Source organism: Apteryx mantelli, chromosome 22 (genome assembly GCF_036417845.1).
Source record: "Apteryx mantelli isolate bAptMan1 chromosome 22, bAptMan1.hap1, whole genome shotgun sequence".
Classification (NCBI taxonomy): domain Eukaryota; kingdom Metazoa; phylum Chordata; class Aves; order Apterygiformes; family Apterygidae; genus Apteryx; species Apteryx mantelli.
Window position 1 is genome coordinate 7,269,039 of NC_089999.1, and position 23,652 is coordinate 7,292,690.

Here is a 23,652-nt window from a genome sequence, read left to right on the forward strand (position 1 = left end):
GGATGGCTGGGTGGAGGTTTGTGTTTTAGGTCTGCCGGTGGGAGCGGCCCTTGCCGATCCCTGTTGGAACTATTATGTAGCCGCTGTCCACTTCTGGTTAAATATTGGGGTAAACTGAAACTGGTTCATTGCAACCATGGAGGAGTGTAGTTGTATCTGACAACGTGAACTGATTTAAAAATATCCTGATTCAAGGCTTTTCTACTAACTGTTAGCTTCATTGGGCTGAAGAGCTCCCTCCCCTGCAATGCCTGAAGCAGAGGGCAGTGTCTACAGTATGAGTGCACTACTAGTGCATTAAAACTTGTGCGTTGTGCCAAGAAGTGCTTCTTGGACAGCATAGCTATACAGGGACACTGAAATCCCATGTAATAAATGTGCCCTCTTTTCTTACTGACCAAAACCAGACAGCATTGTTAAGTGTTGTTTTATTACTGTAGGTGTGACTGTGCTGAAGGGTTTTGATGACATGACTGTGTTTATTAAAGGATCACATCTCTTCCATGGCACACCTTCATTTGTCAAGAGCACAGAAGTTTGTTCTGAGCAGCTTCTGCTACAGTCAACTCCTCGAATCTTAGGTACAAGGTATGACACAAACCTCATTGTTGGAGGTGCCAGGAAAAGAATGATAGCCCCCAGAGCTGCAGTCCGTCTCCCAGTTTATTCTTAAAATCAAACTCTTGCTACTGAGAGTTGGCAGCAGGGCTCAGAGATGGCAAATGACCTGTCCGAGCTGTCTCTGCAAAAGTGTCTGCACTGGCCCTCTGCAAATGCTGCTCTTTGGTCCCAGAAGATATAGGTCACACACTATATTTATGATTAATCCTCACTGTTAAAGCATGAATCTTCAGCAAAGAATAATTACTTTAATTAGTTCTGTGTGTTGTATTATCTGTGGAGAGACGCTTGCTTACCCTCCTCCCCTGGAGGACTGATCTCTAAAGGAGCTATCTGAAGTGGGTGAGAAGATAGCTGCGTCCCTAAGGCACAGTGCAGCTCTAAAAGCAGTGTGACAGAACTGAGGAGGGGCCAAGAAAGGTTAAAATCTGCTTCAGGACTTGGGTTGAGTCAGTGCCAAGGGGTGTTTTACTCAGATCAGTTTAATGATCCTAAGTTTCTTTCCTGGTTTCACTGAAGTATCTTAAAATTGACTATTTGCTTTTTGCATTTGGTTAAAATATAGCTAATGAATACCACAGCTAATTTTTGACTTTTGCCTAAGAGCTACCATTGCCCAGGAGAGTCTTCAAAGAAACAAACAACCTTTCCTTTCACCCTCTTATTTGTTAAATTTCTATTTGATTGACCTTATGCCTGTACACACCTGCTTCCTTACACATACTTCAGAAATAAATCAAGTTGTAAAAATTCTGTACTTTATTTTTCAAATATCCTAACAAAATGCACTTCCAGCTTCCCCTGTTGATCATACTGGTCTTCCTTGAAATGAAAGAGCTGTTCCTAGCAGTTCTTTACCCAGTTCCTCGTGCCTTCCTCCAGCGCTGAACTCTGCAGACAGCTCCCTGAACGTGACACAGATTCGGCGATGCTCTATATGCTTGCGGTAAATCGCATGCTTCCACTTGTAACGTGCGTCACCATACAATACCACCAGGGACCTTCTGGGTAAGTGAATGGCAACAGTCACTTCTTTACTTGGAACAAGTCTTGGGGATGAAGTGCAGCTAATTCTCTGTTTGCCTGAATTTTCGCATGCTGACGTCTGCGCAAGAGATCCAGAGGGACTTAATTCCTTTTCTTTACTGAAAGAGGGAAATAATTGGATGCTGTCCTCTGAATCACAAGACATGGACAGCACGGTTTTTGAGAGCAAGTTTAAGCTAACTAGACGCTCTCCCCAAAGCCACCAGTCATCAAAATGTGGGTCGATGGCAGAACCTCTTTCTGGCACGTAGTCCAGATTACATTGTTCAACAGGTAAGAAACCGTCTAGCACAGAGTAGTCCTTCATTTGCGTCACAATCTTTTTACTAAAACTTGGCAAACCGATAAAGCTACCAGCTTTCAGCCTCTGCTTCTTAAAGTTCACTTTGGGTCCATAGTCCTGTTGGAAAAGAAAAGGGGAAAAGCTAGTGTTAGGGAAAAATCTGACACAAGTCTTTCTGTAGAGGCTGTGACCTCTACAGGGATGATGGTCAAGACTTTTAAAGAGTTCTGCTCTTGTCTCTTCCAGTGATGTGGTCACCAGTTTACAAAATTACTCAGTCAAGTCGCATTAATCTCTTTGGATTAGATTTCTCATCTGTAAAGCAAGAAAAACACTCGTCTTGCTCTGATATTGTATGATTTTTAATGCCTGCATATGCAATAGCAGGTGCTATTCATTGTAATTATCATAAAGACACTTTTGCAAGAAGTTGATTTTAATTACAATTCTTGCAATTGATTCCAGGAAAGGTTTCCAGAAGAAAACATTTAATAAAACATGTAAATGTTCGGGGTTTTAACTGTGAAAACAGCTCTCCTTTTCCAGAGGACAAATGCACTTCTAAAGTCAAACCTGTTTCTTTCGGCCAGACTGTGACGGTTTCCAGTCATCTTGATCCATCAGTTCAACTATCTCAGATTCTTCATCTTCACTAATGAACTCCTCTGTCAAAAACACCCCTGGAAACGGAAATGCCCAGCCAGCAAACTCTGAGTGCTCATTTCCGACAGCTAGGCCTGTTGCTGGACAGTAAGTGAAATTATCTTCTCCCTGTGGAAATAACAGTGGAGACAAAAAAGGGGTAGATGGGGGAACTTAGCAAGATAAGGTATTCCTGTGATTTATTTACTCCTGCAACCTTGATGTGGGAGCACGTTAACTGTAAGTGCAGGGCTTCCAGACATGAGCAATATTACAGCTTCCTTCTGGGAACAACTCTTCCCTCTTTTTTACGGCTCCGGCACTCCTATGCTTGTGGCCAATTTTCTTTCCTAGTAATATCATTATGCTGCAAAGACTGGGAAAGACAGATGATCCTGGTGCCAAACATGTAAGATTAATGGTTGCTATTTCTCAGGCCCAGTGGAGAGATACGGTTCCTCATACCACTAAATGTTGAATGAGGAAAGTTGATAAAAAATCACCAAGGCCAAAAAGCTAAGCTGTGGAGCACCAGTCTTTTCTTAATGCACGGATGCCAAGGACGATTATTATTTTATTTTTTTCCTTCGAGGCTGCTGAACGGGCCCGCTACCATCATTCAGACGAAGCCAGATGGTGGATTCTCCTCAGAAACGCCCGTTGCGGGGGTAAAGCGGTGCAGGCAGCGGGCCGGGCCTCGCACCCCGGGCGCCTCTTTGTCCCTGCCTGGGGCTCCCCGGGCCTGGGGCGGCGCTTGGCCGGGGGCTGGGACCCCGGCGCGGCCGCCCGGGGCGGCGGGGCCGCCGCAAGATCCCTCCCCCCCGCCGCGGTAGCGCCCCCAGCCCCGCCGCCCCTCGGGGCAACATGGCGGCCGCCCCCTCGCCACGCGCCGGCCCCGCCCCGCCCCCCGCCGCCGCCGGCCCCGCCCCCCGGCCCCGCCCCGCCGCCCCCTCCCCGGTACCTGCGGGGGCGGAGCGGCCTGCGCGGGCCCCTCGCAGAGCAGGCAGGAGCGGATCCCCTTGCAGCCGCAGCCCGGCCCTTCGCCGCCGGCCGCCGCCTCCATCCCCGCCGGCTGCGCTAAGGACACTGCTTCCCCTTCCCCCCTCCCCTCCCGCCCCTTCTCCTCCTCCTTCCCCCTCCTCACGCAGCCCCGCCGCGGCCCGGCCCGCTTCCAGGTGAGGGAGCCGGCGGGAGGCGGGCGCGGGGGAGGCCGAGGCGGCGGCGGGGCAGGCGGGCTGCGTGCAGGCCGCGCGGCCGGCGGGATGGGCTGAGGTGCGTACTCGCTTTCCCGGCAGGCCGCGCGGCTGCGAGCCGCGATGCGGGGCCCGGGTGCGCCGCGGGGGCTCCTGGGAGTGGTAGTCCCGCGCCCTCCCCCGCGTCCACCCCCGCGGGGCGCCTCGCCGCCGCGGCAGGGTCCCGCCTCGCCGCGGGGGCGGCGGGGGGCGGCCGGGGCACCGCGAGGGGAGGCAAGGCGAGGCGTTCCCGGGCCGGCAGGGCCCGCCGGTTCCGCCGCAGGAGCCGCCCCGGCGGGCCCGGGCGCCGCGGGCGCGTTCCCCGCGACCGCTGAGGCGGCGCCGCCGCCGCCGGGCGATCCGGCCCTCGCAGCCGTCCCCGGGCTGGAGCCGCCGCGCGGAGCGGCGCCGCGGGGGGGCGGAACCGGCCGCCCCGGGGGGCCGCACGGGCCCGGAGCCGCCGAGGTGGCGCCGCGCCGGTGCCCGGGGCGGGCGCGGGGCGAGGCCGCCGCCGAGCAGCCCCTCGGCGCGGGCGGCGGCGGCTGCCCGGTTTCGCCGGTGCGCAGAGCCGCTTCTGGCCTCGCGGGTGCCCACGCCCGTGGGGCGGCCCGGCCCTGCGCCGGCCCCGGCTGGCACGTGTGCGCCTGTGCGTGTTCACACGCGTGGCTGCGGGCCGCGTCGTGTCGTGTTGCGGGCGCTCTGCCTGCGCCCGGCGTGTCCCTGCAGCCCAAAGGAGGGTGACAGTCACTGCTGTCGGGTTTTTGTTATAGATACTCCAGTGCGGTGGGGTCGATTAGGTCAACAGCTAAGTGCCGTGGTTTGACTTTCAGTGACAGCTCTGGTGCTCGAAGGATCAAATAGCTGCTCGAAGCGTTTTCCAGACTCTATTCAGACCTAAAAACGTGGGGTATGCCTTAAGTGAAAGATTGTCCTCAGCTGCAAAAGTTAACAAAACAATGCCCCAGTGCTCCTCGGACACAATGGTCCAGGTGCTGTAGGTGTGTTACAGTACTAAGCACGAGACTAAGGGCTGCTTGGTGCCTTGCATGTCCTTAGTGATTCAAGGGAGCGGTGATTAGGCAGCAATGAGACTAACACAAAAAGCTAGTTGTGAGCCTGGCCTTGGAGCTCTTCCCTCTTTTATTTCCCTCTTTTTTTCAGTCTTTGTGGGAAAGAGTGGTAAGACATGATCCAGTAGTTTATGAAGCTATGCTGGCTCGGTCAGCGTTATTGTAAATGTCAGGGTGAATCTCTGTGCGCACGTGCACTGTCCTGTCCACAGTAATGCATGAAAACATCTCCTGTTAATTCCCCCGTGCATGAAAACATCTCCTGTTAATTCCCCCAAACATACGTAATGTTGTTGTTGGGTTTTTTTCCTTGGAGTGGAAATTATGTTACCAACTAGTGGGTGTTTACGTTTATGGTAATTAACCCAGTTTTGCAAAATTTTAGGGAATTTAGAGATTTTCAACCAAGAGTCTGTCCATCTGGTCAGGCCAGTCAGTGATGTGTGACATTACTTTCAGAGGAAGAAATCTGCACAGGTGTATTTGATCGTACAGTTGCTGTTTATTTGGAAGTATGTGGGACTTCTTGGACCAGAACCCTCTTGTTCGGGAGAGGTACAAACTGGTACATGAAAGACTGTCCCTAATCCCGAGTGCCTTCACCCTGCGGGCAGTGTTATTGGCAGTAAGCCTTGCTCTTTAGTAGGCGCCAGAGGTATCATCAGTGTTTTGGAGACAGTTTGGGGCAGCTTATTGGGAGCGTATGCCCGGTTTAATAGTGATCACTGATAGCTTCATTTCAACCATGTAAAAAAGGGCTACTTCAAACACAGCTGCAAAAGCAGTAGCTAAGTTGGTAACTTTTTTTCCCTTTTGGAGTCAGTTTCAAAGGACTTCCTCTCATTCCTGTTTGTTTCACCAGGAGGGTCACAAGCGGAGCTCCTACAGCTGGCAGATTTGTGAATTCAGAAGAGGGGTGGAGATTAAAAATGTCAAAAATTACTACTGAGCTTCTTTTGGAAAGAGCAGTTCCAAGATCTACTAGGCTGCGAAAGATCGAGACACTGAAGTAAGTGCAAACAGGCCCATGGAAAATTCCAGCTGAATTCAACATGGGCAATCCTTTTTGTCTTTGTTTTCTTAAATATTTTTACTGAAATAAGAGAGGCCATTACAAAACACGGAATAGGAGATGGCATTCTCAGTGCAGGCCCAGTGAGCGTTAGTTGAACTAGCAGCAGTTACCACCTCTCTTCACCGTATATATTTTGTATATGCCACCTTCTTTCTGTAAAACTGCTTAAGGCTAGATTCTGATTTCCTCATCCTGAAAGGAACTTTACTGGCCCCCCTCCACCTCTGTCTTTGATAGCAGTTGCTTAATGTGAATAGGAAAATCACTTATGGTGTGGATTTTAGAGGGTTTTGTAAATGTTTTTGGCATTATTTTCCCTCCTTTCTCCTTCCATCACTTTCCATCTGCTCTAAATCCAATACCTAGAATATGACTATACAAGCATTGCAGAGAGGGAGAATAAACTATGACACATACAGAAACCTCTAAAAACAGTTTTGTTGCTCAGATCCTTAATCATGATCATTGAAAATAAATATCTTTCCAAATGTTTAATACAGTGGAATTTTGTTATTCCAGGACTTGTCAATCTGAGTGACTAAGCTAGCCAAAATTTGGCTGGTGCTTTTGCTAGTTTTGTTGCTGATGCAAGAGTTGTGTTTTTCATATTTTGAAGTTATTTTTTTTTCTTTTTGTCTTATGTTAAAATACTTATTTTTAGAGAGAAACTCAAAAGTTTATCTGAGGAGTGTATGTTGCAGTAATCTGGGTGACAAAGTGATGTCGAGGTGTTTGAACTAGTGAAGTTCTAGAGTATAGCTTTTCCCATTGAGCTTAATAACATGATTTTGAAGGGTAGTATTTCTAAAAGGTCCATCTGGGGAACATTGTGTTGAGTTTCTCCCAAACTTTGTCCCTATCCCAATTCCAAATGGTTCATGCTTGAAATCAAAATGACACAGTAGTCACAGTCAGCCTTGCAGCCAGCTGAATTGCAATCAACCTTTCTTATGTGCTTTGATCAACTAGTTAGGCTTCTGAAATGACAAGTGGATGAGAAGTGATCTCGCTTCTTAAATTTTATCTCATTTATTCACATTTCATTTGCATTTAGAAGCCTTTCTTTTGCTAATCATAGTGGATAGAGATTCTGTTTATTAAAGAAATTCAGGCTTACATCCTCAAGAGATGTTAGCTCTCAGGACTGGATGTTCCCTCTGGAACCCAACCGGAGCCTGAAGGGCCCTTTGGAGCCCATTCCAGACAGATCTAAATGACCCTCATTCTTATAATATGTAATTTTCAGTTTCTCACGAGAGGTATATTTTTTTACCTTCACAAGTATTTTACATCTTCCTCTTCCAGGACAGAATGCTCCTCTTTTGGTGGCAGCATTGTGAATTTTAGGTGTATTTCCATGTTTACCAGTGGAAGATTTTGCAGCCAAGTTTGCTGTAAAATAAATGTAAACATCACTTTTTTTTTTTTTGAAGTTAGTTCTTAGAAAACAGCTGAATGTTTTGGGAAGCTAGTTTACCTTTGGCCTGAACTTACTCCTAATGCAGAAATAAAGAAGTTTTGAGCTAGATCAACAAAATGATTGAACTTTTCACAAAGCTGTGTGAATGCAAATGCCAGCATAAAGTAAAGGGGAGAATAGGACCATCCTTTTCGGAAGCAGTGTAGTCTTTGCTTATACCAGTTGTGACACTGCATTTCACATAAATGAGGCAAATAATGAATCTAGTGGATTCTGTGGACAGGAAAGATTGATGGTCTGGTGGAAGAAGTGTTGTCTCATATTGCCACAGCCAATTTTGTTGAATTTACATCGCAAGGGAAAAATATATCAGAATTCCTGAAGGCATAATAGATTTTTCTAGGAACAAGAATTTTTCTTGTGATTCACTGCTCACAACCAACTTTGTTATCCATAGGAAATTTATCTTGATTTCAGATTAATTGTACATCAAATAATTTAGTAGACTTCAATCTCTGACGGTGTTTATTATCCCAGACAGAACATCTTCTCCAGGTATGTGTGTTTGAAGTCCAGAATGATGCAGACAAAAAAAAAAAAAAAAAAAGAGGCGGGCTTTGGTCAGATTTACCCAGTGAGTTAGGCTAGACTGAGAAGTGCCACAAGGTGGGACCTTGTATCCGATGAAATTCAGCACTTGTTTTTCCAACAAACTGCAGACAGTTCATGTTCTCTATTGTTTTCAGCCTATCCAAGCTGCAGTTGAAGACTGGAGACTTAGACCCACGGTTGTTTTCCCGTCTGAGGCATCTGCAGAAACTCGATCTCTCTGATAACTTATTGGATAAATTTCCCAACAGTCTAACCCTGCCTGATCTGCGTGTCCTAAACTGCAACAACAACCAACTGGAAGATGTAACTGCTCTGAAACAGTTCCCCCTGCTTGAGGAGCTAACCTATGAGAACAACGTGTATTTGACAGTGAGTTACTTCCCATCCTTACATGCCAAGTGTTAAATAGAGCGAGAAATAAATAGCAATTATGCTTAGTTCTTCTACATCACACTTAATCAGCAAGTGTTAGGACATCTCAGAAAGCAGTTAGTCTTTTTATTCCCCTTTTGCCGATTGGGAAATTGTGGCACAAATTGGTGACTTGTTGAAAACTGCTCAGAGATTAAAATCCATGTGTCTGTGTCTCCCGATTCTCCAGGCTAGGATCCCGTCTTGGGCAGCTTCTCAAGCAGAATACCTTACCTTCATACTTGTATAAAACTTTAGTGGTGTAATATGTAGTAACGACTGTGTGGAAATGTCCTCCTCTTTGTATGTTGGGTTTTTTTTCCACCTAATGCTTCTGCCTGTCCCAGCTCTGGAAAAGTGGGCTTGGTTTTCTGCTGAAAGGTTAAACTTGGAGATTATTCTAATTTAGATTAAACTTGGAGATTTTTCTAATTTAGGTTTTCCGACTTGTCTGCTGACTGTATGGGGACCTGAGAGTCTCAGTGTAGGCATCTGAAACTGTAATTTTATATGTGCTTTAGCTGGCATAAGCCACTACTGCTGTCTGCAGATGCTGTTGTATGCTGGCACAAGCATCTGTGCGGCTGCATGGGGAACTGGGTTGGGGAACTGGTCTGCCTTAAAACTTACCCGGCCGAAAAACCCTGCCGGTGTTCACTTACTTTACGCAGAGCAGGCCTTCCTCTGTGTTAGATGCTCCAAGTAAGAAGATGTGAATGGAACCCCCCACGGGGCGCTCGGGCAGGAGCAGATCAGCCTAGTTACACCGCCGCCACCTTGTGTTGGATGGTAGTACTGCATAAGCGAGAGGTTGGGTTTATGTCTGCAGAGGTGAAGATCCCAACTTCTAGGAAAACGTTAATTTACAAGTAACAGATGATATTAGAGTTGGAAATCCGGAGAGGATTTTATGAAATGTCATTTCCTAAGTAAATACATTCTGATCCTTCTTGATTATATTTCAATAAAGAACACATATCCATAGTTAAAGCAAGTACCATGTGTACAATTTTCATAACTCTAATATCGTCTCTTTCCAGCCCAATGATGACTATAAAGTGATGTTTCTTTTGCAAAATCTCCGGCTGCTCAATGGCAAGGATATAACCAAACTGGCTAATCACGTGAGGCATGTCAATAGTCGTAAGCTCACCAGCAAGGTAAGATTTGTGGTATTTTCTTCATGTGTGAATGCCTGACAAATGACTACATACAATGCTGTGTTCAGTTTAATGACAGAGTTGCAGATAGGTATTGAACAGTTATGATAATCTGAGCACAGCCCACAGTATGGGCCACCTAATAAATGCCCCATTACTGTTTTCTCTGCTCACCTCTTGCATTTGTTTTTCCTGTTCTGTGTGGCCAACTGCTGCCTTTGGTTTCAGTCAGTGTGAGACCTGATTCTGGGTTTCCTCAGTGCTACTGTGCCGGCTGTGTTTGTGTACCAGGGCTGCAAAGCTGGCAGGAACCAACAGCCAGAGGATTCTTGTGTAGCAAAGAGGATTTGCCTTGAGCCCTACACAGGAGCCGGGCTGACAAGGTGTGCATCTGGAGCTCCAGTTTTCTGGGATATTCCGATAGGCCTTCATAAATGAGAGAAAGCAGATGCTGACGTAACAGCTGCGTACACATCTCCATCTAATTTATGTTACTGTCCTGGCCCCAGAAATGCGGAGTACAGAACCAGGCTTGGGATAATCTTGCTTTCTCCAGCGTACACCAGGAACAAGGATTTGCTTTCTTCTTCGACTCTGCATGTTTGGAGCTCTACTTTCACTCTTTGCCTACACCTTAGTTTATCTCCTGACAGATTCTCCCTGCGCACATGTTGTGATCTTGAGCACAAATATTGTTCCATTATGAACAATGTATTTTGTACAGTGTTGCTCTTACCGTTTATGTTCTAGTTAGCTGGTCTTGTTAATTCCTTCCAAGTAGCAGTGGTGGAGAGATCAGACGCTAAAGACTGAGATGGCTTATTGTGCTCAGCATCAGCTGTGTAATACCTTGTACTGCAAAGGTCCTGGTGAGGGCTGCTCAGCCTCTCATCCTCCAGGCGACTGGGCGTGGGTGGCTGCTGGAATGATCAGTTATGGGACACAGTATGTTCCCCTGTGCTGTTCAGTTTGTGCTGGTGCCTGGGCCTCAGATACCTTTCCCAACATTATTGCTATGTATCTGGCTGCCCAGTTCTTATTGCTGTGTCTATATGTAAAGTGTTAAATGCATATTGGGCCCATAAACTTGTGGATGTGATATTACCCACCAGAAACCCTCAGATGGGAAACTGTGCTGATAGGTGAGTGTCTGCGTGATTGTACCCATAGTTTAAAAGCCTTTTGGAGTCAAGGTGTCTATTTCTAGATGGTGCGGTGGTGTGCGCTTGTCCCGCTCATGCACATACTTGAACTAAAAGAAAACCCAAACATCCGCATTGTCCCATGCCTGTTATAAATTGGGTACCTGTCTGGTACTCCCTTTCAGCAGGGCACAGCGCAAGACTTAGGACCTCTTGCTGTGGCTTCAGAGGCATGAATTCAGGCATTGCTCTGGGTTTGTGCTGACAGTGTCTGCTTAGCCACACTAACTTAAGCTTGGTTCAGAGGGACTGGGTGTCTTGTTAGCTGACCTAGTGGTTTGAACAGCGACCAAATAAATGGAAGCAATGCCATTATGTAGATAATGAAGCCTCAGGGTTGGCAACTTCTTAATGCTTTTACAAGTACTCTTGTGTTTTTCTTCTGTGATTTTGGCCATATTTTGTTGAATAAACCCAGTTGTTCTGCCTAGGTTACTGCTCACTGGGAAAAATTCTTCCGCGACCAACTTCCTGAGAAGTATACAGCTGAGCATGTGAAGTCCATCAAGAAAAAATTCCTGAAGTCAGTACAAACGAATGTAGTATATGGACCCAGCTCACTCAGCGAATTCACCCGCTGGCGGGTAGGTCACGCTTCGTTCACCCTCCTGTTTTTGAAGCAAGGACTCTGCAGCCTGTTTTTGAGCAGATTGATTAAAATATTCTATGGATTTGCATTCAGGGACTCTTACAAAGGTGTGGTATCACTTTTTCTGATTTTCCCTGCTAGTTTGTAGAGCAGTTACAGAAGCACTAGGAATAAAGGCACGCCAAGATGCAATGACTGTTACTGAACATCGTTTTTTAATTTATAAGCGACGATGATACTTAGAGTAATTAACATGACTACGGTATCCTTAGTACTTAATTGTTTGCAAATGGCAAGTAATTAATGGCAGCCTTTAGCCTCTGTGATAGAGTGAAGTTCTTGGCTCATGTAACATTGACCTACTCAGCAAGACAAACCACCACTGACATCATATGTGGACGTGAAAAGTCCAGTCCAGCAGGCTGGTACTTTCCTATCTGACGCACTGCAGAGTGGTGGTCGTCTACAGGAGTCACTGTAATCACTCATTTACAGTGTTCAGTCAGGCAGATCCTCAGATGCTGGTCTGTCCTGAGCCATCTGCAGCATCCAGGTGTTCTGTGTGGTTGATCAGAGGGGCCATGGCACTGATGCACCAGTCTTTGCTGCGGTTCAGTGTGATCAATGGTTTCACTGAGCCCCCTTGTCATTGTTAACTTGCCCGTACTTCCCCAAGGCACAGCCTCGCTCTTCACATCCGTCCCTTTCTGCATACAGGGATAACAGTTGCAGCTGAGGGGCTGCAGTCTGAATATGTCTGAACTCCAGCCTCTGAATCACGGTCCTTTGGGACCCTTTGAGTGAGGCACATTGTGTAGGGACAGCACAAGGAACCTCTCTGCTTGGCTCTGTCAGTAGACTTTGGGCTGTCAGCTGAGGGCTCTTCCATCACTTGGGAAATTCGCATAGAATAGTGGAAGCAGATACTGAAAACTCAGTGAAATGTCCCTTGTCATTACACACCAGAGCTTGGCTGCCGTTGTTTTTTGTCTTTTTGTACATATGCCTGTATTTGCTTCTAAGGTGAAAATGATTGCAGAAGAGTTTCTGGCATCCTCATTGGGTCTGGAAGAAAATACAGATCCCAAACCGGAAGAAGAGATGGATGAGAATGAGGAAGAAAGTACAGAAAGCCCCAGGGAAGTTGCAGAGGACATTGGTCAGGTAGGTGATTTTTCCAGTTAAATTAACAACTCCCTTTTTTATTTTGTACAAATTCAGTAGCACTTGTCAGTTTACATTTATGATTTTTTGGTAACCCTGTGGGCAGTCTTGGGCTCCAGCCTATATTCAACAGCTGGGGCTCATTTTTTATGGCCAGATTGAAGCCTTCTCGGCAGTGGGAAAGTTTGGTTGCTATCCAAGAAGAGAGAGCTTCCATTCTCGTAGGAGACCCGAAAGATTTTGTGGGTATAGTCCTACCCGTGCCACCCCTCCTTTGGGGGAGGATATTTTTAGTGAGAGAACTGTACTGACATGGCTAGAACATGATGGTGCTTGGCCACTTTGAAATGGCTGCATTTTGAGCCCCCTTGGTCTGGGGGACAGATTTGCTTTTCTATATTATTTCTATATGTATATATTTCTATTTCTATATGTAAATCACAAATAACTGGGGCAAGGGAATTAAGCTCAAAATCGGGCTGCCTATGTGATTTTTCATTAGCTTCTGCCTCTAGGAACTCTGCAGCTCTGGTTTGCTTGTGATTTTTTGGAACTCAGTCTGTGACTGTGGGAGGGTGCTTGCATTTGATTAAAGAATATCTCTGACTTACAAACCATCTACACATCTTGGGGAAGGTAGAAACCTTCAGCAAAAACTGACAGCATATCTTATAGGTCACACTAACCCCCAGCAAGAGGAAAAGAAATCATTCAACACCACGTTCTGGAAACAAGAGGTCCAAGTCCCAGGCAAACACCGAGGAGGAGGCTGCGCTTAGTCCCAGAAAGTCCAGTCACTTGCAGGATGACCCAGCCCCTGATAAACCGAGAGCATCGAACCAGCAAGCCAAAGAGGCGACCCCTGACCAGGGAGCTGAAGGGACACATAGGAATGGAGAGCAGTTTCCCAAGGGACAAAGCAACAGAAGATCCAGCCAGCTGACAGCGGAACAAAAAAGCCAGGAGCAGGACAATGGGGTTGTTAGCTTGACCCCAGTAAAGAACTTCAAGGGCAAGGTATGTCCATCAGCCCCCCTGGGAACAGCTTTTGGCCTCTTGGTCTAGTGGGAGGAGCCACATTCAGATTTCAGCAGAGCTCTGCACATCTTGGAGCTCATGACTGGCCAGATATATTGTGAGTTACGGTTTTTGTTTTGTTTTTTTGTTTTAAATCTCTCTCAGAGGCATGAGGGAAGGCCCCCCCTGGAGACAGTGAACTCTGCAGGGGATGGATGGACCAGCGCTCTGAGGTGGTGCACTGAAAGCCTGTTCTTAGAAACGGGACTGGCATGACTTGCTCTCAGGTCAAACAGATGGCTGGACGGGGGAAGGTGTTTCCCCCTCAGCTCAGATCAGTGGGAATCTAGAGGGTTTTCACGTTCCTCTGCAGCAGGAGATGGGGTTCACTGCTGGGGTCTGCTGGGCACATCTTCTCTAAACGGTTCCTTGCTGGTTTAGGAGTCTTGAGCATTGGTGGCACCTCAGTCTCTCCTGTTCTCTGTATGTAGCGCAGAAGGGCTGAAAAACACTTCAGTTTAACTCAGGTTGCTGTGTTCAATAGAGGGGTCTGTTGAGGCAATCACAGGCATGCCTTTCACACAAACCGCTGTCGGGGGAATGAATTTTCTAAATGTAGATGGTTTTATTGTAGGAGGATGTCAGTGCAGAACCATTGCATTTTCTTCAGTGTCACAGTAAAGGCAACAGCCGCGAGGATTTTAAAACGCAGCTCTGGTCCTGTGTCTTCGAGCCATTGCTAGACTCTGCATCCAGGAAAGGTGAGCTCTTAAAGCAGTTTGCAGGATTCCCCGAAGCCCCTGGCTCTGGAATCCCACCAGACTCCACATGCTAGACCCCTGCTCCTCCTTTAAGCTGTAGTCTTCATTGTCAGGAAGAGACTTGCAAACATACTTCTTTGACTTTAAAGACAGGAGGCTGGGAAAGCACCAGGCAGTGATAAGCTGCAGTCTTCATGTGTTAGCCACTAACCTGGGAATTTCTCACCTCTTCTTTTGGTCTTTCAGATCCCATTGTGAGCTCCTCTAGAACTGTGGCAACCTGCGGAGGCGAGTCTGTTTGTCTGATTGATTGTGAGACTGGGATGGTACTGAAAAAGTATAAGGTGGCTACAGAGGTAGGTTGCAAATGGGAGCAGAAAACATTAAGTGGAAATACCACAATACAATATAATATGTGCATGTACATAAACACCATAATATATTATAAACAGTTCTGAAAGAGGGTTTCAAGCATTAGTGTGGACAGGTCTTAAGAGGATAAAGATAGATAGTAAATATTTCTTGCTTATCCTTTTAGCCTGCTTTATTTTTGTCACCTCTGTTTTCCTCACACAGGTGTATGCGCGTGTACCCAGGCTGCTAAGAATGTCTGACAACAGTCTGTTTTGATAGTTTGTGTTCTTCTGAGGATTGTTTTAAGATTCAGTGCTCTGACTTGAATAGTCTTGTCATTTCACATGAATAATTCTCCTGATGGCTGTCTTATCTCTGACTTAGCAGCCATCCTGCTGACTGTTCTCTTTCATGCTCCTCTCGGTTTCTTTTCTATCCTAGGAGTTTTTCAGTGTTGCATGGACAACTCTCACAATGGTAATCAGCGACAGTCGGAGGAAAACTCATAATATCTTGGCAGCTGCTGGGAGGAGAGGGATTGTCAAACTGATTCATGTAGCAGCTGACTTCTGCTACGGAGAGATAAAGGCTCATAAAAAGCCCATTGCTACCATCTGCTTCAGCCCAACTCACGAAACTCGCCTCTTCAGTAAGTCTCTAGTTCAGAGTCTCTTTAGTTTTAGTGACTAAGACAGAAAAGGCTGGGCTTCCTTAATAGGGGGAATTGTCATCAGTGTGCAAGCAGGTATCGGTAAGTGGATACTTACAGGGACCACGCGTACAAAGAGCATGGACAGACATTACGGAGTGAGTCATGTACGTCTCCTACTGCACTAATCTACAGAAGGTACAAATTGTTTCAGCCACAAGGTCTGGCACTTTAGCTGAGGTGTGGCAGCTCCTGTTTCTTGCTCCATAGCTCCCTGGCATGTCAGCTCTCAGGGTGGCTGTCACGCATTAGCCATAAACAAACCCAGCAGCACATTGGTTCCGCAGGGATGAGTAAGAAGAATGATGGCCAGCGCGGCCTGCTGGGGGCCGGGCAGCGAGCGGTCGGCTGGCAGGGCGCTCGTCAAGCATGGCAACTGAGCAGTGCAGCGTATAAGGGGCTGTTGGATTTCATTTTTTTCCAGTGAGCAAAACCGTGTGCTTAATTGCTTTTGATAAATGAAAATCGTTGAGTCCTATGCCTTGTTGGAAGTTTTTATTCAGGTCCTGAGGTAGAAGAGAGCTTTGCCACAGTAGGGCCCACAGAGACTGAGGTTTAAGGACTGGTAGGAAATGAACCATTGTATTGCAAATTGCGGCTGCCTTGTCATGCCTGTAAAGTAAGCTGCTACGGAGCCATTCTGACCGCACCTTCACCCCACAGCACATTGTTTCTTTTGCCTGGAATTATCCACATCCTGGAGTAACTGCAGTGTTATGTGAACCATTAAGAATGGATTTTTTTGTTTAAACACAGACATCATAGTGGATGCTTTTCAAGAGTAAGTTCAAGAATGTAGGAAGTAGGAGCCTAGAGCGATCAGGAGGTTGATAGCACGTCCATATATAACACTCAGTTGAGAAGGGTGTACAGTCTTGATGGTGCCCTCTGGGTTGCACAGCAAGGTTCATTTATTTGCTCAGATAAATTTATTATAATAAATAGACAGGTGTTATGTGCCTATTTGGGGACTGGACAGTAATCTATTTACTCTTGACTTTGAGGGATGCTATATGATTAGAATCAAGGTTGCTCCAAGGCTGTTTTTATTGTCAGTATAGCAGCTTGGGGACAAAGACATTAAAAATATTTCACTCTTTAGATCAGAGCCTAACTTCCCCGTGGGAGCTGCTGCTGCTGTGAACACAGTAAGACATGGATATGTGGAATAGTGGCGTGTGCCTAAGAAGTAGGGGTTGGAACTGGCAATTTAGATTCCACTAGGACAAATGAACGATCAGAAACATGAGCTTGAATTGGCACTAATTAATGACCTTGTGAAACCACAGCTTACTAATGGACACCAGGAAATAAACTTTTCTTTTGTCCGCTGCTCTAAGGGTACACAGAAAAAGAATGCAAATTACTGAATGTGCATGTTTGACAAGGTCTGTGAAGTGTTGTTAAGACAGGAGCCTCTGTGACTGCTGCTGTGTTTTAATGCGCTCTCTGATGCCACAGGCTTAGAGTATTACAGCCTGTGACACAGGTAGAACTTCCAACTGGCAATAAAAGAGCCAGATGGGCAGTGGTGCCACTACCTGCTTCTCTTCTGTGCCCCACAGCTGCATCCTATGACAAGCGAATTGCACTCTGGGATATTGGGATTCCAGACTGTGACTACAATTTCAAAGCAAGGTAAAGGTTCAAAAACCGGATGTGGCCAGTCCAGGAGCCTGTAACTGTCACTTTGCAGCACCACTTAACTGATTTTTTTTCCTGTTGTTAGCCAGCTGCTGGTGCTGGAAGCCCTCTCTATTCCCTTACGGCTTGCCCTGGTCCCCACCTGCCCCGATCAGTACCTGCTGGCTGGCTGTGAAGAAGGCTGCTTTACCTGGAATATAAAACTGGATAAGGAGCAGAAAAGCAGGTGAGAACCAAAAGTTGGGTACGTACATTCACGTTCCATAGCAAGAAGAGACAAGCAGCTAATCCTAGCTCCAGTGACTTCATTTCTGTGCAAGGTCTACTCAAGGAAACCAGCATGTCCTACCAAACTTAGGACATGCTTTTCCCCTCTGTAGTGGCACAATAATACTAGCATAATGCTAAAGGTGTGCTCAAAATTAGAAGCCCTGCTTTTATTAATGCTCTACTGATGCTCCAGCGTTGCAGACTTCCTTGAAGGAAGGCTGAAATGGGTATAATATAATATCCTAAAACTAAAGGGGCTCTCATCTTAAATGTGTCTTGAAGGGAGTGTTCATTTTTGGACCAAGTTGCTCTTACGGTAGCACATACCCTAGTTTTGGTATGTGAGATTACGCAGGAAACTGGCACTATACAGGGCACTGTGAGTTGCCACAGCTATGCTAGAATAGCACATCCACTTCTAGGCACCAGAAAAATATCACAAGAAAGGAGCAAGTGAAGTCATGTCATGCTGACAGATAGTAATCCTGATGCCTACAAAAACAGATAACATAAAACAGCAATCCCTTAAGCAAATGGGGTCTTTCTTGCTATATTAACTAACCCAGCTAGTGGAAAGCATAAGCAAACTCAGCTCGGCATTCATCTGCTTAGTTTGGCAAGAGACTCAATAATAAGAGTTTCATTTCCTGGGTTGTGTGTCTGTGTCCTTTCAGTGCAGTTATCTTTGGGCTATGCCACTCAGATCCTGGTGCCTGTCCAGGCCTTGTGCAATATTTCACCCTTTCTGTCCTTTCCAGGCCTTTTGAAGCCATATTCCAATTTCCTGATGATGAGGGGGACATGACAACTTCTCATAGGGTTGACGGTTTGGCATTTTTGAATGACGATGTTGTAGGTGAGTATAAACACAATACTCAGATCCAAGAAAAAAATCAGGCACCTAAGAGTAAGGAAGGCTGAAGCCAGTGTGCTGAGCAGACGGGCTGCTGCAGAGGGTTCAGTCACCTCTCCTGTAGGTTGTTGGGGGCTATGGAGAACCCAGGTGTCTTTCACAGTCACCCACTGGCCCACAAGATGTGGGTGAGAGGCGCAAACCTGTGTTCAGGCAGGGAAGATGGACCCTTCCCAGTGAGCACACACAGTCTGGCACTGCCGAAGTGGAGCGGATGGAAGCCCCTTTCCCCTTAAGGGCTGGTGGCAGCAGTGTTTTACAGGGAAGTAGGACTCCCAAACCTGGGAGGATGCTCAAAGCACTGGCAAGGAGAAGGTCTTTCTGCCACTGAAAAGCTTACACTTGTCCAGTGGTTCAGGAACATAAACATGGCATGGATAACCCTCTCTGCAGCCTCAATTTATCCTGAAACAAGGCGTAGGAGGTTATAATGCTACTGCTATCACAGACAGAACACCTGAACCCGATGCTAGCCTTTGTTTGGGGGCGGTAGCAGCAGCTGACATGGCTTCTCTTGTCTTTCATCCATAGTTTCAAAGAGCTCTAAACCAGGTTGCATATACTTATGGAGCTGGAGTCGGTCTTTTGACGGAAAGGGGAAAGCCTGTCAGCGAACGGTATCCGCAGTTATTCTAGCTGAGCTCGAGTGGTCCACAACAGACATGTCTTACCTCACGCTCAGCACCTGCCCAGGTAGGCAGCCCTGCTCCGCTGTGCAAGCCGAGGCTGTACCACTCACTGCAGCAAAGATTGTCAAGACTTACTTTTAAGTTCTAAATGAAGCAGAATTCCTCCTTCCTCCCCTGTCACACACTAGAGGAGCCTGTAGTTAAGGACAGAGGCCTGGATTTCATTGCCAGTTTGAGGGACAGCCTCCCATCACCCTCCCTCTGAGCAGCAGAGTCCTCAACTCAGCACTGCACGCTCCAGCACAGCGCAGCAGCAGAAAGGCACCAGCTCCTATTTGGGAGCTCTGCAGCTGTATTAACAGGGCTTGGGTTCAGGGCTGTATAAATGCAGGCATACTATTCCCTATAGAAAGGGAACAGTTCCAACTAGCTTACAGTGTTACACTGATTGTAGAGAGCCAACAGTCTTCCTTGTAGGGTCTTTAAGGCATGCAGAGAACATGGGTTGGTGATGCAGCTTTCCTGGAACCATATTACTACTTACTGCATCTAAAACAAGTGGTAAGCGTTCCACACAGAGGGCATCTGGCCTCTAAGATGAATGCAGAATAAACAGACCTCATCTGGTGTCCACTTTCCAAAGCCAACTCATTTGTTTCAGCCTTGGAAAATCTAAAAGTCAGAAGAGATTCCCCAAAACATTTATCACTAGCTTTTCTCCACTAGAATAAGATACTTATCTCTAACAAAATTGAGTTTCAATTCAAGGCTAAGTAACTTAAGTTTTTTTGTGCTAGAAAGAATTTTGTTGAAATGTGACGTCCTCTCCTAGAATCTTACAGCACTGCCTTGAGCTTTAAAGTAGAGAAATGCACTCTCAGCTTCACTGTAGTTTTCCAGCTTCTTCTTTTGCTCCTACAGCAAAAGAATATGTGTTCTGTGGTGATGAGAAGGGAAGTGTGTGGATGTACAACCTCTCAAACTACACCACAGCATGGAGTACTGCAAAGGGAAAACGCTCAGACAAGAGAATCCCTCCCACACAGGTAGGTCTCATTTTCCCCTTTGAGACTGAACTGGCCTCTCTTCCTCCCCTGTGCAGCTGCCCAGACAGGTGCCACCTGGCCCCATTTCTTAAGCAGACTTACACCAGAATTGGCTTATTGTTTTTTCTAACATTCACCTTTGACTTGTTCTTTAAAAGCAATCTTTTCCGAGTGTGACCAAGGCCACCTTTCAAAACTCACTCATAGAAACACAATTCTGAAAGGAACAAAGAGCTGTAAAGCAAGTCTGTTTACTCTTGCATTCTGCAGCCTGACAAGTCTTTCTAGCAAAAAGGCCCCCTGTAATAAAACTGCTGGTTAAACTGACATCCTGACAAGAGAAGATGTCATTTCTGCACCCGGTTAACCAGTGTGCAGATACTGATTCACTGACTTGCCAAGGGGAGGGTAACCTCAGCAGCTGTTCGCGGGCAGACCTGCACATGGAAAAGGGCTGGCTGCTTTGATATGCTTTTGCCACCCTTTTGCTTAGTCCTTCCCTGGCCTCTGGAGAGGGTCCTGTCTTAGGCATGTAGTATTCCCCTGCATGATGAAGACATTCAAAGAACAGTAACAAACTTTCACAAAGACTGTCCCAGAACATGGTCTTGAGCTGTAATTAGATATAGGTATGATGTGATCTAGCATTCCTCCAGTTTTCTTTTGGAAGGGGTATTGCCCAAATCAACAGTCAGTTCTTCCAGGAGCGAGGGCTAGCTGCTTTTAATTTTGCCTATCATCTGATGAAATCCTGCTGCATTAACCCCTAGTCCTTTTGAAAAGGTCATGAGAGAACTAGGTCTATGTAGGACTATCATAAAGGTGCATGTCCTGCCATGAGAAAGGGGATCCCAGGTTGGTAGGGTTATAGCACTGCTCTGGAAGCAGATTCCACAGCAACCCAGTTGTCAAACCAGGACTTGCAGTAGTTAGTATCCTCCAAGTTACAGACACAATACTCTTCCTTTTCTACACAAACTCTGTTCTCTTCCTAGATTCTCAAGTGGCCAGAGCTTCGAGCAAACGGGGAGCAGCTGACTGAAGTCCTAATAAACAATGTGATAATAGATCCAACCTTCACTTACCTTGTTGCTTTAACTAGTGTGAACATAACAGCCATTTGGAAGAAGTCATAGTTACTTGTAACAGAAAGTTTCATTCCCGTGCTTTGAAATAGTGCAGTATTAGTGACTGTTACCCATGTAACCATGAAATTTTCTAGACCAGCTATTATCATGCAAGAAAAAAAAAAGGGAAGAGTTTGTTACAACTCATCAAGTCATTGTAAACATCCAGTTTCTTTTACTGTAAGTTTTCACAATTTGTGCATTTGTTTTATAGAAATGACACTTAATAAAACAAAATAACAGTTCAGTTGGCAGTGCATAGACTTTTTGGAGAAAAAAAAAAAGTAGGAACGGGGCAGTGCTAGAGAGTTCATCTATCCCTATCACTCAATAGCTTCTCATGCAGGAAGTACAGTCACTAGGCTAACATGTACACCTGTCAACACCCTCGTACAAGTATTTGCTTTATGGTTCCCATTAGAAAAGTAAAAGTTATTTTAATGAATTATCCATCGAATCAAACAAGACTTTTATCCTCTTGGCAGATTGCCTATCTGGTCCAAAAAGCCCCAAACCTATTGTGGCTGCTGTCAAAAATCAGAAAACAAGTGGGACAAGTAGAAAAATCTTTGCCACAAATGAAGGTTTAAATAAAGCATTCAACTAATAACGATATCGCTCTATATCAGAAGTACAGTCCATTCTAAACATGATACTTTTATTCAATTCCTTCTTGTTTGTCTTTGATGGCAACCTGTAAAACAAAAAAATACAGACACTAAGACAAAAAGTATCAATCACCAAGATGGAAGAAGTTATTTTAAACATAGATATCATCAGTCTTCTGTGAACCACAAGAACTGTGAAACAACAGTGCTGAAGGCACAATGGAAATCTCTATACCACATACTAAATAATATTTAAAGTAAAATCAAAACATACTTACAAAAGAATTTCTAGTGCACTGTGAGTATATCAAAGAATATTACACATATACTAAGTTATTCAAAGCATTTTGTCTGACATTTCACCTAGATTAAGTTTCAAAAATCTGGAGCTAAAAATTAAGGTTGTACAGTAGAGCAGAATTAACCAAAGAGGGTTTAAGGAAAAAACAAACAAACAAACTGTCCCATGTAATCTGGCAGGAGAAGGGGGAAAAAAAAAAAAAAAGGACTGAAAGAACTAGAAAATAGTTTTCCACACTAGTAAGACTATGAGAACTCCAATACTGGACAACTAGGGAAGACAAAGCACACATTTAACACCTGTAGGGTATGTCAGCGCCATCCCCCCAGCCAGACTTCACCTCGACAGGAGCTGTTTGTGTTATCAGACACTGCAGTTGGCTTAGACAAATTCATTGCCACAAGATTACAGCAGTTCTAACATACATACGATCCCTTCTGTTTGTTTACCTTTCAAGCACATGAATTTTCCGCAATTTAAAAAAAAAAAAAAAATACGACAAAATAAACAAACCTACCCTGAACCTCTCCTCCAGGAGGGAGAGTTCACTGATCAAATCCGTGATGGCATTGGTGAAAGCTTCCTGGGGACTGTAGTCAGGCGTGGTCTGCACGCGGATGATGATTTTGTGTTCCAGCGGGTGCGGCACTTTGTAGCCTGCGAATAACACCTGCGGGTCTTTCAGTAACTGCCTGGAAGGGAAGCAGCGGTGAGCAACCACGACACACGAACGGCTTTTCTGCCAACAAACACCCTCTAAAAGCACAGCCCCGACTTGGCTGCGGCAGCTCCCTCCCACGCTGGGCACCACGAGTGCCTCGGGCCGCTTCCCCCCACCCCCCGGTGTCCCCCACCTCACGGCCCCCCGACACCCCTCCCCCCTCCCGGGGGCCGCGGCCCACTCACGACTTGATGATGTTGCCCAGCGTGTGGTCCTCCTTGTTGATGGTGAAGAGACAGGCGTTGGGCACCTTCGTGTCCTTGTTGATGGTGATCCTGCCAGCCGCACACACACACACACACACACACACACACACACACACACCGGTCACCACAGCCGCAGGGAGCCCCCTCCCCCTCAAAAACCGCCGCCGCCACAACGCGGAGCCGCGCGGGCTCCGGGCCAGGCCGCGGCGCCCCGGTCTCCCCTTGGCCTCCCCCTCCCGGGCTCCCCTTCGCGGAGCCGCCCCTCTCGCCCCACCCCCACCCCCACCCCCGGGCCCCGGTCCCCCTCCTGCCGCCGCCGCCGCTCACTTTTTCTCGCCCTCGAAGAGCAGGAAGGACTCGAAGGCCGGAGGCGCGTTCATCCCGCCGCCGCCGCTGCTCGCCCTGCCGTTGCCAGGGCGCCCAGCGCGTCACTTCCGCCCGCCGCCGGCTCCCGCTTCCGACGGCCCCGCCTCCTGGTGGGCGGCGCCGCCAGCGCCCCGCCGCGGCCCGGAGGGCTCCGCGCAGCTCCGCGCTGGGGGGCGCCTGGTGGCGGCGGCGGCAGCGCCAGCAGTGACGTCAGCACCGGGACCATGATGCCACCAGCGATGCCACCAGCAGCGCCGCCATCCGCAATAGCGCCAGCAGAACCACCAGTGATGCCCCCACTGTCATCAGGGATGCCGGATGGTGGCACTGGCTGAGCCATCAGCAATGTCACCAGTGATGGCACCATCAGCGCTAGCAGCAGTGCCCCTCGTGCTGCCGCCAGTGATGTCACCACTGATGCCATCAGTGCCACCGGCAGCACCACCACTGAT

At 46.9% G+C, this 23,652-nt stretch overlaps 3 protein-coding genes across 5 annotated transcripts; 1 reads left to right on the top strand and 2 right to left on the bottom strand.

The window, feature by feature from the left end:
• Positions 1-1,362: 1,362 nt before the first annotated feature.
• ALKBH4 (alkB homolog 4, lysine demethylase) lies at positions 1,363-3,712 on the bottom strand. Of its 2 annotated transcripts, none has more exons than XM_067309485.1 (3): positions 3,555-3,712; positions 2,525-2,722; positions 1,363-2,068 (listed from the first exon to the last, which is right to left on the bottom strand). In XM_067309485.1, exons 1-3 carry the CDS (start codon positions 3,654-3,656, stop codon positions 1,430-1,432), a joined length of 939 nt encoding a protein of 312 aa, XP_067165586.1. In that variant the 5' UTR covers positions 3,657-3,712; the 3' UTR covers positions 1,363-1,429. The 2 variants fall into 2 exon arrangements, with proteins under 2 accessions (XP_067165586.1, XP_067165587.1); XM_067309486.1 differs by lacking the exon at positions 3,555-3,712 and adding an exon at positions 3,207-3,263.
• LRWD1 (leucine rich repeats and WD repeat domain containing 1) lies at positions 3,703-21,245 on the top strand. 2 transcript variants are annotated; one of them, XM_067309483.1, is made up of 16 exons: positions 3,703-3,768; positions 5,758-5,904; positions 8,137-8,371; positions 9,454-9,573; positions 11,207-11,359; positions 12,388-12,528; positions 13,204-13,545; positions 14,180-14,306; positions 14,553-14,662; positions 15,102-15,309; positions 16,935-17,007; positions 17,099-17,239; positions 18,042-18,139; positions 18,728-18,889; positions 19,747-19,871; positions 20,867-21,245. In XM_067309483.1, exons 2-16 carry the CDS (start codon positions 5,825-5,827, stop codon positions 21,005-21,007), a joined length of 2,256 nt encoding a protein of 751 aa, XP_067165584.1. In that variant the 5' UTR covers positions 3,703-3,768; positions 5,758-5,824; the 3' UTR covers positions 21,008-21,245. The 2 variants fall into 2 exon arrangements, with proteins under 2 accessions (XP_067165584.1, XP_067165585.1); XM_067309484.1 differs by lacking the exon at positions 19,747-19,871 and having other exon boundaries at positions 20,867-21,000.
• On the bottom strand, positions 21,151-23,269 carry POLR2J (RNA polymerase II subunit J). The gene is made up of 4 exons (XM_067309487.1): positions 23,162-23,269; positions 22,814-22,903; positions 22,425-22,599; positions 21,151-21,692 (listed from the first exon to the last, which is right to left on the bottom strand). The coding sequence occupies exons 1-4, from the start codon at positions 23,212-23,214 to the stop codon at positions 21,657-21,659; spliced, it is 354 nt and encodes a 117-aa protein (XP_067165588.1). The 5' UTR covers positions 23,215-23,269; the 3' UTR covers positions 21,151-21,656.
• Positions 23,270-23,652: the final 383 nt, after the last annotated feature.

Bases quoted from the DNA above. Each gene is read 5' to 3' on its own strand.
- ALKBH4 (XM_067309485.1), bottom strand. From the start codon at position 3,656: ATGGAGGCGGCGGCCGGCGGCGAAGGGCCGGGCTGCGGCTGCAAGGGG. The intron at 2,723-3,554 runs GTACCGGGGAGG...TTATTTCCACAG, and splicing joins AGGCCGCTCCGCCCCCGCAG to GGAGAAGATAATTTCACTTA. The intron at 2,069-2,524 runs GTTTGACTTTAG...CTTTTCCAACAG, and splicing joins AGTCTGGCCGAAAGAAACAG to GACTATGGACCCAAAGTGAA.
- LRWD1 (XM_067309483.1), top strand. From the start codon at position 5,825: ATGTCAAAAATTACTACTGAGCTTCTTTTGGAAAGAGCAGTTCCAAGA. The intron at 11,360-12,387 runs GTAGGTCACGCT...TTTGCTTCTAAG, and splicing joins GCGAATTCACCCGCTGGCGG to GTGAAAATGATTGCAGAAGA. The intron at 14,307-14,552 runs GTGAGCTCTTAA...TTGGTCTTTCAG, and splicing joins AGACTCTGCATCCAGGAAAG to ATCCCATTGTGAGCTCCTCT.
- POLR2J (XM_067309487.1), bottom strand. From the start codon at position 23,214: ATGAACGCGCCTCCGGCCTTCGAGTCCTTCCTGCTCTTCGAGGGCGAG. The intron at 22,904-23,161 runs GTGAGCGGCGGC...TGCGGCTGGCAG, and splicing joins CTCTTCGAGGGCGAGAAAAA to GATCACCATCAACAAGGACA. The intron at 22,600-22,813 runs GTGAGTGGGCCG...CTTCCCTTCCAG, and splicing joins CTGGGCAACATCATCAAGTC to GCAGTTACTGAAAGACCCGC.